The 12,061-nt window shown below is 47.5% G+C and overlaps 1 protein-coding gene across 2 annotated transcripts in view; it reads left to right on the top strand.

The window, feature by feature from the left end:
- The first annotated feature begins 6,906 nt into the window (after window positions 1–6,906).
- The window catches only part of ZNF136 (zinc finger protein 136), a 30,537-nt gene continuing 25,382 nt past the window's right edge, over window positions 6,907–12,061 (top strand). Inside the window, exons 1-2 of one of the 2 annotated variants that reach the window (XM_007995375.3) lie at window positions 6,907–7,058; window positions 11,211–11,310. Coding sequence is in view for 1 of the 2 variants with exons in the window: in XM_007995374.3 (XP_007993565.1) it covers window positions 7,056–7,058 (3 nt within the window). In the remaining variant the exon portion in view is untranslated. The remainder of the gene's footprint in view (window positions 7,059–11,210; window positions 11,311–12,061) is intronic. The other variant, XM_007995374.3, reaches the window with a different exon arrangement.

Genomic DNA, 12,061 nt, shown 5'->3' with positions numbered 1-12,061 from the left:
TGTAGTCCTAGCTATTCTGGAGGCTGAGGCGGTAGGATGGCTTGAGCCCAGAAGGTGGAGGCTGCAGTGAGCCCAGCTGGCCCTACTGAGCTCTAGCCTCCAAGACAGATGAGACAGAGAAGACCCTGTCTCAAAACAACAACAACAACAACAACAACAAAAGGAAAAAACAGCAACAAAACTCTTCCGGTTAGCTGCTTTGAGACATTTTCCAGAAAAAATCAATGAAGCTCTCTGGTGGTGAGCCAGCCGTCATTAACATCCACACACCCTCTGTGGGTGTGGGTTTCTCAGAGTTGTGCTAAGAATTCCAGTATTTACAGCAGATTATTGTCAGGTTACAACATTCTGTGTTTTCCCTCAGTGAAAAGGGAATGGAATAAGGAGAACAGAAGTAACTAAAGTGGATGAGGTACTTACCCAAGATATCACAGTCCTGGAAGATTTATTTATTTATTTATTTATTTTGGGGACAGGGTCTCACTCTATTGCCCAGGCTGGAGTGCAGTGGTGTGATCACAGCTCACTGCAGCCTCCATTTATTGGGCTCAGGTGATCCTCTCACCTCAGCCTCCCAAGTAGCTGGGACTGCAGGTGTGCCACCATGCCTGGCTAATTTTTTTTTTTTTTTTTTTTTTGACAGTTTCACTCTTGTTGCCCAGGCTGGAGTGCAATGGCGCGGTCTCGGCTCACCGCAACCTCCTACTCCTGTGTTCAAGTGATTCTCCTGCCTCAGCCTCCCGAGTAGCTGGGATTACAGCCATGTACCACCACACCTGGCTAATTTTGTATTTTTAGAAGAGAGAGGGTTTCTCTATGTTGGTCAGGCTGGTCTCAAATTTCCTATCTAAGGTAATCTGTTAGCCTTGGCCTCCCAAAGTGCTGGGATTACAGGCGTGAGCCACTGCATCCGGCCAATTGCTGCTCCATTTTAATATCTCTCTGGTCCTGATAATTGAAAGAACTCACTTTCCTCAGGCAAAAATTCTCTAATTATGCATAGAGTCACTAGAATGAGACTGTAATTTGTAAACAAAAGGAAATCGACTGGGTAAAGTGGCTCCCGCCTGTAATCCCAGCACTTTGGGAGGCCTAGACGGGCAGATAACGATGTCAGGAGATAGAGACCATCCTGGCTAACATGGTGAAAACCCGTTTCTACTAAAAAAATACAAAAAAAAAATTAGTTGGGCATGGTGGCGGGCACCTGTAGTCCCAGCTACTTGGGAGGCTGAGACAGGAGAATGGCCTGAACTCAGGAGGCGGCGCATGCAGTGAGCTGAGATCGCGCCACTGTACTCCAGCCTGGGCGACAGAGCGAGACTCGGTCTCAAAAAAAAAAAAAAAAAAAAAAAAATTCTGTGAAGGTCAGAATTAGAGCAAGACCCATTTGGGATGTCTCCTGGAGAAAGGGTTTATGAATTTAACAGTAACTTTAGCTTAAACTGACTCAAGTAGAGAGCTTCCTGTTGGTGAAAATAAAGGTCTTAAAGGAAATAATCATTTCTAAACTGAGGAGGGGACAAAAGGGCATTTCGAACTCCCAGATAAATCCTTAATTTTCTTTGCCTCATCATCTGGGACTGATCTGCCCTGGGGGGCTCCATTTCAGCAGTCACAGTTTGGCTTCCAAGCTTGGAAATATCATTTACCTTCTGACAGCGGGTTTTCCTTGTGAACTGTGCATGAAGCAGTCTGCTTATCTGAACTACTTCAAATGTTTGCTTTACTTTTCTTTTGATTCCTTTATAAAATATTGCTGCCGGCCGGGCGCAGTGGCTCATGCCTGTAATCCCAGCACTTTGGGAGGCCAAGGCGGGCAGATCACGAGGTCAGGAGTTCAAGACCAGACTGACCAACATGGTGAAACCCTGTCTCTACTAAAAATACAAAAATTAGCCGGGCGTCGTGGCACACGCCTGTAATTCCAGCTACTCAGGAGGCCGAGGCAAGAGAATTGCTTGAACTCGGGAGATGGAGGTTGCAGTGAACTGAAATCAAACTCCAGCTGAGCGACAGAGGGAGACTCGGTCTCAAAAATAAATAAATAAATAAATAAATAAATAAATAAATAAATAAAGCTGCCATATAATTCCAGGTTTTCCATGCACTTAGCTTTATTCTGTTGTTGGTGTGTTGTTTTCATGAGTGAAAATGAGTTGATTGAGAGATAAAGTATGAAAAATCCTTGGCCATCCCTCATCCGAATTTATAATCTCTGACATCAGGCCTCTCGCCTCTTTCAGTGTTGGCCTGACCAGACCTTGAGGCAGACGACCTCCCCGCCCCAACCCCCCTCCCCCCACACCCGCCTTCCCTGAAAGAAGAGCACACTGAATACAAGAAGACACCAGTGTCAGCTCTGGAAAGACTGAAGCATGTTCTCCTGAAATGCCAGTATCCCCAGGGTGGGGGCCAGGTTGCAGCGCAGAAAGGAAATCCGGCTGTGGCTAGAAACTACCTTTTTCTTTTTCTTTTTTTTTTTTTTGAGACAGGGTATTACTGTCACCCAGGCTGGAGTGCAGTGCCGTGATCATAGCTCACTGCAGCCTCTACCACCAAAGTTCAAGCAATCCTCTTTCCTCAGCCTCCTAAGTAGCTGGGACTATAGTCGCAGGGCCACCAGGGTGGGCTAATTTTTTTATTTTTATTTATTATTATTATTTTTTTTTGAGGTGGAGCCTTGCTCTGTCACCCAGGCTGGAGTGCAGTGGCACCATCTCGGCTCACTGCAAGCTCCGCCTCCCGGGTTCACTCCATTCTCCTGCCTCAGCCTTCCGAGTAGCTGGAACTATAGGTGCCAGCCTCCACGCCCGGCTAATTTTTGTATTTTTAGTAGAGACAGGGTTTCACTGTGTTAGGATGGTCTCGATCTGCTGACCTCGTGATCCACCAGCCTCAGCCTCCCAAAGTGCTGGGATTACAGGCCAGAGCCACGGTGCCCGGCCTTTTTTCTTTTAGAGATGAGGTCTCACTACGTTGCTCAAACTGGTCTTACTCCTGGCCTCAAGCAGTCCTCCTTTCCAGCTCTCCCTACGTCCTGGGATTATAAAGGTGTGAGCCACATGTCGGGCCTGGAACCTTTCATTCACGCTCCACTCAGCCGGGTGTTAAATTCTTCTCCTCTCGCTCCGCCCCCCAGAAGGCGGGGCCCGTGGCACTATCCAATCAGGAGCGGCGTGAATTGTCCAATCAGGGGCGGCTCCGGGAGGCGGGCGCCAAGCTCCACAAAATTGCTAGGCGTTCCTTTCCCGCTCACACGGTGGGTGTCAGGTGTATGCTGCTCTGAGAGGCACCAGAGGTGGCTTTGCTGCAGCTTCTTTCCAACTGTGACTTGCAATGAACATGGAAGTCGTAAGGAGAACCACAGACACCTCAGAAGCCGGGAAATTGTGAGTGTTGGGGGGGACGTCCTGAGACCGTGGAGCAAGGTGCTGGATGGAACCTACAGGAACCTGCTGTGAAGGGACCCGAGCCTGTCCGGGGCGACTCTGGGACTGGTGGACTGGTGTCCCCCTGGCGCAGCCACCGTGCCCGATTTAAGAGAGAATTTTCAATGACTAAACTGCACATGTACATCTCCTGACACAGAGCACCTGGTGACAACCATCAACTGTGAAGGTCACGGAGCTGCTGAAGCAGAAGAGAGTTCATAATTCATTAGCGTTTTTTGTCTGTTTGGTTGTTTTTTTTTTTGAGACGGAGTCTCGTTCTGTCGCCCAGGCTGGAGTGCAGTGGCAAGATCTTGGCTCACTGCAACCTCTGCCTCCCGGGTTCAAGCAATTCTCCTGCCTCAGCCTCCCAAGTAGCTGGGACTACAGGCGCACGCCGCCACGCCCAGCTAATTTTGTATTTTAGTAGAGACGGGGTTTCACCGTGTTGCCCAGGCTGTTCTTGAACTCCTGAACTCAGGCAATCCACCCGCCTCGGCCTCCCAAAGTGCTAGGATTACAGGCGTGAGCCACCGCGCCCGGCTGTTTTGCTTTGTTTTTGAGACGGAGTTTCGCCCTTGTTGCCCAGGCTGGAGTGCACTGGAGCGATCTCGGCTCTCCGGAATCTCCACCTTCCGGATTCAAGCGATTCTCCTGCCTCAGTCTCCCGAGTAGCTGGGATTACAGGTATGCGCCACCACGCCCGGCTAATTTTGTATTTTTAGTAGAGACGAGGTTTCTCCACGTTCGTCAGGCTGGTCTCAAACTCCCGACCTCAGGTAATCCGCCCGCCTCGGCCTCCCAAAGTGCTGGGATTACAGGCGTCAGCCACCGCGCCCGGCCTTCATTAGTGGTTTTACATAACAGTTTATTAATGTTGAAATAATAGTTTGCTGTCTTCATTTTCTTAAAGGAATAATTATTTGCCAGTTTTAAAATCCGCTTAAAGTGTCTTGAAATTTTTCTCTTCTACTTTATGGTAAACACAGGAGGAAAGCAGGGACTCTGCTGGATTCTCATTCAAACACTAGGATTGAGGGTGTTTGCCTCATGGAACTGAACATTGTGGGCGAAAAGCAGGTGGAAACTTTCAGGGGGCAGCATAGCCTGAGGCCGGTGATCCACACTAAGACCAATCTGGAGCCTGCAAAGTGAGGGAAACGGAGCTCCCCTGAGTGCTTCCTCGGCAGCCTGCCTTCCCCTGTAGGTAGCCTCCAGCTGCTTAGAACAGCTCCAGGAGTGTGGATTCTGAGAAGCTGCAGAGTCCTGGAAAGCAGGAACTTCACAGGCAAATGCACGTGCAGTTTTCTCTCCTTTCTGAGGTTGTACCTCTATTTTCCCACGGTAGTTTTCTAGAAAACATTTTGATTTTTCTTTTTTTTTCTTTTTCTTTTGCTTCTTTCTTTCTTTCTTTCGTTCGTTCGTTCGTTCGTTCGTTCGTTCGTTCTTTCTTTCTTTCTTTCTTTCCTTTCTTTCTTTCTTTCCTTTTCAGACGGAGTCTGGCTCTGTCGCCCAGGCTGGAGTACGGTGGCGCGATCTCGGCTCACTGAAACCTCTGCCTCCCGGGTTCAAGCGATTCTTGTGCCTCAGCCTCCCCAGCAGCTGGAATTATAGGCACCCACAACCTCCCCAGCAGCTGGGATTATAGGCGCCCGGCTAATTTTTGTAATTTTAGTAGAGATGGGGTTTCGCCATGTTGGCCAGACTGGTTTCGAACTCCTGACCTCAAGTGATCTGCCCTCCTCGGCCTCCCAAAGTGTTGGGGATTACAGGCATGAGCCACTGTGCCCGGCCTTGAGTTTTCTATGTATAGAGTTGCTGCAGTCAGGCTGTAATTTGTATATATGAAGAAAATATGTAAAGGTCATATTTGGAGACTCATTTAGGTAGCGTTCCAGAGAAATGGTTTATGAGCTGGAGAGGTCGGAATTGCAAAGGGCTTAAATTGACCACAGGTGAGAGTTTTCTGCTGGTGTAAATTACTAAGGTATTGAAGGAGGGAGCGTTCCCACATTGTGATGCTGTGACAGGAAGGCTTGCTGAGCTCCCAGAGTTAAATCCTTAGGTTTCCTGCTTCATCACCAGGGTCTAATGTACGCTGTGGCTTCACTTCAGCAGTCACTGACTCTCAAGCTTGGGAATATGTTTTACCCTCTGAATTCGCCCTTTCCTTTTTTTTTTTTTTTTTTTTTTTTTGAGACGGAGTCTGGCTCTGTCGCCCAGGCCCGAGTGCAGTGGCCGGATCTCAGCTCACTGCAAGCTCCGCCTCTTGGGTTCACGCCATTCTCCTGCCTCAGCCTCCCGAGTAGCTGGGACTACAGGCGCCCGCCACCTCGCCCGGCTAATTTTTTGTATTTTTTAGTAGAGACGGGGTTTCACTGTGTTAGCCAGGATGGTCTTGATCTCCTGACCTTGTGATCTGCCTGCCTCGGCCTCCCAAAGTGCTGGGATTACAGGCTTGAGCCACCGCGCCCAGCCGCCTTTTCCTTTTTAAACATTCTGAAGTGCCCTGCTTATCTGAGCTAGTTCAAATTTTTGCTTTACTTCCCTTTTGATTTCTTTACAGAATATTACGGAAATAGAACTTGTTTTTCCATACATTTAATAATTTTATTCACTTGTTGGCAGTTCTTTATTTTCTTGGGTGAAAATGAGTAGATTGATTTGGGAGGCGAAAGTGGGAGGTTCACTTGAGTTCAAGGAGTTCAAGTCCAGGAGTTCAAGACCAGCCTGGACAACAAACGAAATTCTGTCTCTACAAAAAATTTAAGAATTTGCTGGGCTTGGTGGCATATACCTGTAGTAGCAACTACTCAGGGGACTGAAGCGGAAGGTTCGCTTGAACCCAGGAGATGGAGGCTGCTGTGAGTTATGATCATGCCATTGCGCTCTAACCTGGGTGGCAGAGCTAGACCCTGTCTCAAATAAATAGATAAATAAATTAATTAAGTGATAAATAAATAAAGTAAAAAATAGAAGAGAGAGAAAGAAGTATGGTACGAGAAAGCCTTGGGCATACTTCCCATATCCTCAACCCAAATTTCCGATCCCCGGGAATATCACGCCCTTTGTTCTGTTCCAGTCCTGCCTGGAACTCCCTGCGCACACCTGTGACTCCTCATGCAAGAGGTAGATGAAGAAATGACCCATTGAGTACAGGAAGTATCTTCTTTGGTAAACCTGGATTAAGTTCTGCTAAAATGCAAGTATCTCCCATCTCCCCATCCCTCGCAGACCAAGTACAGTGAAGGGGACGAGGGGAAGAAGTGCACCCTGCCTTTGAGGGCTGGGGCCAAGACCCCTCATTCCCGCTCCACTCATCTGTGTGTCACATCTCCTGTCATTCACATCTGTCAAGATGCAGGGGGCAGAGCCCGAAGGGGTACCCAATCAGGGGCGCCGGGGCGGAGCTTTGCGATCAGTCCAATCAGGCGCGCCGCCGGGGACGCAGCTGCAGACGTTCAACCTTCTCGCGGGATTTTCATTTCTCGCGTCTGCCGTACTTGGTTTCGCTTCACTGGTCCCAGAGGCCCGGAGTGGCTCGGCTGGAGTCTGTGTGGCGCTGTTCCCTGTACCGGCCTTGGGATCTGGAGGGAGGAAGCCGGGACACCCGGGAGTTAGGAAATGGTGAGTGTGTCCAGCCCTGCGTCCCGAGACAGGGAGGAGGGGCTGGTTGGACGACCGGAACTGGCTGTGGCGGGGCCCGGGCCTTCCCGTGGGCGACTCTGGGTCTGCGTACAGAGTCCCTCTGGCGCAGCTCAGCCCTCGGTACCCTCGGCTGCAGGGTGGGGCTGGGCCGGCAGCCGGGACCCCGGGCGTCCTTATCCTGCCCTGTGCCGCGATTGCGGCGCCGGTCCCGGAGCCCCAAGTCTCTCTAGATTGTGCGGGGGCCACGCGAGGGTCATGGGGTGGGGGAAATCCTGACTTGTGCGTGGAAGGAGCTGTGGTCTATGAGGTTCCCAGTTCCTTTTCTCTCCACGGAGGACACCCGTTTTTTCCTGAGTTTTCTAAGTGTATGGGATGCAGAGTCCCGAATCCTCACTCCGTCCCCCAGCCTGCTGTTTTCAGGGCTTCAGTAAATCCCCTAATTTCCGGTTCTCTTCTCGCTTTTCCAAACGCCGTGTCCCCATTCACGACAACATTAGCAACCGTTTCTCCTATATTGTACATTTCAAACATTTTTTCATTGTTTATTTTTCAACAAAGCAATGGATTACTCTTTCATCAAGATTTGTTTTCTGTTCATAGCCTTGACACTCCGCTGTAAGAAAAAAAAAAACAAAAACAAAAAACAAAAAACCTTTGTGCCTCTCTTTTTATCTTCTCTAGGTCCGGACACCTCATCAGAATGACTTTGAGTTGAGGTTCCCCTTTGGAATCTTTACAGGGTGATATGCCTTCAGCGCCCCCTCCTATTTATTTTTTCCTGGTTCTGGGTTTCAAAACTGTCTAGAGCTGACTCAAGCTGCCCACAGCTGCCAAGTCTCTTGGAGGGTTTAGTGAATATTGGGTCTTGGGTGACTCCTCCCAGAGGACAGTTGAAATAGAATACTGGAGCCGGGCGCGGTGGCTCACGCCTGTATTCCCAGCACTTTGGGAGGCCGAGGCGGGCGGATCAAGAGGTCAGGAGATCGCCAGCATCCTGGCGAACACTGTGAAACCCCGTCTCTACTAAAAACACAAAAAACTTAGCGGGCGCCTGTAGTCGCAGCTACTCAGGTACGGGCGCCTGTAGTCGCAGCTACTCAGGAGGCTGAGGCAGGAGAATGACATGAACCCGGAGGGCGGAGCTTGCAGTGTTGCCCAGGCTGGAGTGCAGTGGCACGATCTCGGCTCGCTGCAACTTCCGCCTCCCAGATTCAAGTGATTCTTCTGCCTCAGCCTCCCCAGGACCTGGGACTACAGGCGCACGCCACCACACCCGGCTAATTTTTGGTACCTCAAAAAAATAATTTTTGTCTGGTAAATGTGGGTCCTTTTAAATGAGTGGGCCGTAGAGACATTCAAATGATACAGCAATCACCTTCTAACTCCCTGAAGCTATGAATTCACCTTTTGAAACTGCTGTTGCCACAAGTAGGTATAATTAACTTACTAATGCAGCACAGGACACTGGAACCCACACCCTATAGCTTAACAGTTAATAGCCACGCGCTTATCAATGTTAATTCTGTAAATCAGTGAGAATTCCTGACAAACAACTTTGTATCAGCCCACTTCCTGTCCCCCTTTTTCAGGCACTTTGGGTCATATTTTGTGCTTCAGCCTCTACTTTTTAGGTCGGCAAGGGAAAAGATGGAAATGATTCCTGTCCTTTGGATTCTCTCAGCCTTGTGAAGGGAGAAAAACTATCTCAGCGAGGTGGTGGAAGAACCTGAAAAACAAAATGCACTTCGGGTACACAGTGGGGCATAATGCAGTGTCTCTTAGGCAGGTGGTCACTGAGCATTTCAATGAGCACGATGGGGGTAGAGGGATGTCCCAACTGATAAATAGGATGACTTCTGCTAACACTGGAGTCAGATGAAATGTCTGTATTCCAGTTCAGCATTGCTTCTCCCTGGGATTGTTGCCTTAACAACAAGTTCAGCTTGAGTATTTCATTTAGTTGAAAGTGCATTTTATCAGTAGAGCTTCATAGAGAAGACAGTGTATTTCCCAAGAGGTGGTAGTTTCTTTCAGGGGGAAGGAAATTAGTCTTATATTCCACATTTTAAAAATTCTTATTTTCAAGGGCTTGTATGTGCATTTCTCCATATTTTGGAGTAATTATCTACATGATATGTGTAGGTGCTGTGGCTTTTCACCTAAGAAGCAGAATCTCATTCTAGTACATTTGAGAGTCATGAAGCCAAATCTCTGATGGTCTGTGTCAGAGACAGAAAGTCTACAATGTATGTGTTCACAGTGGTGTGGATTTTATGCCTCAAGTCACTTAGAAAAGTGTCTTAGAAAACCTGGACAGTGCCCTTGTGTCTTCACAAGAATTCTTTGTGTATTTATGGAGATGATTCTGTAATCTTTTGGGACATGGACCAATGTGTATCTCTTCATACTCATATTCTGCACCATCTGTATGTAGCACGTCAGACTTAGCAGTGTGACCTTAAACTTTTTTAATAAAACTGAAAGGTCAATACAATTTAAACTGCTGGCCACGCGCAGTGACTCACGCCTGTAATTCCAGCACTTTAGGAGGCCGAGGTAGGTGGATCACCTGAGGTCAGGAGTTCGAGACCAGCCTGGCCAACGTGGTGAAACCCCATCTCTACTAAAAATACAACAATTAGCCAGGTGTGGTTGTGGGCGCCTATAATCCAGCTACTCAGGAGGCTGAGGCAGGAGAATCACTTGAACCCAGGAGGTGGAAGTTGCAGTGAGTTGAGATTGTGCCATTGCACTCCAGCCTAGGCGACAGAGCAAGATTCCGTCTCAAAATTTAAACTGCTTAACAACAATAACAACAACAACAAATTCTTATTTTCTTTTTTTTTTTTTTTTTTTTTTTTTTTTTTTGAGACGAGTCTCGCTCTGTCGCCCAGGCTGGAGTGCAGTGGCGCAATCTCGGCTCACTGCAAGCTCCGCCTCCTGGGTTCACGCCATTCTCCTACCTCAGCCTCCCGAGTAGCTGGGACTACAGGCGCCCGCCACTGCGCCCGGCTAATTTTTTTTTCTATTTTTTTTAGTAGAGACGGGGTTTCACCATGGTCTCGATCTCCTGACCTTGTGATCCGCCCGCCTCGGCCTCCCAAAGTGCTGGGATTACAGGCGTGAGCCACCGCGCCCGGCCCTTATTTTCTTTTATGCTTTCCCAGAGCATGTGTAGTATATGTGTAGTATGTTTGTCAGATCTGTGTTCTGTTGGGTGACTTGAAATGGAATTCCGGGGCTTAACCTTGAGAATATTATCAGGGAAAAGAACTGGGAGTGGGGAGAATCAACTCTCCTATTGTGGTTTCAGAAAAATGAATATGGTTTCACAAGAAAGTTGGTAGATAAATTGGGGAATTACAAAGATTCACCAGTACATCAATTTCTCTTGCAAGGTGGAGAATTTGTGACAGCGAATAACTGTTCTGTTTCTTGTTGTTGGAACTTGGCAGATTAATTCTAAATCTTAGGGAGCAGGACCTGGCAACAACTAGGAATCCTCTAATAGGATTTTTGTTTACTAAATTATTTTTTTCATGGAAATAGTAATTAAGTAACATCTTTGTCTGAGAAGAATAGATTGTAGATTCTTATGCTTTTTCTGTTCAGCTATGATATAAATGTGCCTTAGTTTTCTTCCTTCCCATAAACATTGAGATTGATTTTGCTGGATTCATCAAACATGAGTCATCAAACATGGGTATTTTCTTTAAATATCCACTTAAGGTGTGTAAAGGGAAGTGGGTAGCCTTGACTGGGCTGCAGAGGCCTGAGGCCAGTGACTCCAAACTGAGGCCAATCCAAAGGAGTACTGCATAATGGAAGGCATCAACCAAATACAAGATCTGCAAAGTCTGAATTTTTAGGCAAAAAAGCATTTTCTTTCATAGGAAGGGGCAAACAAAATTAGAAAGAAGATGAGGAGGAAGAAGGCAGGATGGAGGGTGCAAAATGAGACCTAGATCAGAGCATGTTTTGTTCTGAGGTTATTCTCTTCTTAGGAAGCGTTGCCTGTTTGTTCAGGCTGAGAGTGGGTCAACGTTAAGGACCTGGAGGAAATTTACAAGTCAAGGGCTTGTATCTGTATTTCTCCATATTTTGGAGTAATTATCTGTATGATATGTGTAGGTCCTGTGGCTTTTCACCTATGAAGCAGAATCTCATTCTAGTACATTGAGGAGTCATGAAGCCAAATCTTTGATGGTCTGTGTCAGAGACACATTTTAAGGTATGTTTGGTTAACAAATGTTTTGTTCCCAGTGATCAGTGAACACAAAACTGTCCAGCTAATGTTTTATGAAGCAAAGAGTGGGCATTTGTAGGCCCGACGCTGTGGCTCACGCTTGTAATCCCATCACTTTGGGAGGCTGAGGCCGGAGAATAGCTTGAGCTTAGCAGTTTGAGACCAGCCCAGGCAACATTGCCAGACTTTGTCTCAAAAAAAGAAAAGATAACACTGGGCGTGGTGGCTCACGCCTGTAATCCCAGCATTTTGGGAGGCCAAGACCACCCTGACCAATATGGAGAAACCCTGTCTCTACTAAAAAATACAGGCGCCTGCCACCACGCCCCATCTCTACCTAAACCCTTTCTCCAAGAGGCAAAAGCATCTAAGTCTGCCCCTCAGAGACTTTCCCAATTTGTACAATTTGTTCTACAATTGAACCAATTCTGTGGAAGCAAAGCCAAACTGCTAATAATATTGAGTTTTACTCAAGCCCTATAATCCAGTTAAATGGATGCGGTCACAGAAATCACTGCCCCGTTAACCACTCGGTCCTTTCTGTTTTGCAGAAGCAGACTCATGCAAAGATACCTTTTCCATTACTTCACAGTGTTTTTTTCTTTAAATAACAAAACCAGAAAGCCAGATAGTGACTACAAATGCCCATTCTTTTTTTTTTTTTTTTTGAGATGGAGTTTCGCTCTTGTTACCCAAGCTGGAGTGCAATGGCGCGATCTTGGCTCACTGCAACCTC

This window comes from Chlorocebus sabaeus, chromosome 6 (assembly GCF_047675955.1).
Source record: "Chlorocebus sabaeus isolate Y175 chromosome 6, mChlSab1.0.hap1, whole genome shotgun sequence".
Lineage (NCBI taxonomy): Eukaryota > Metazoa > Chordata > Mammalia > Primates > Cercopithecidae > Chlorocebus > Chlorocebus sabaeus.
This window is presented reverse-complemented; position numbering and strand designations above follow the sequence as displayed.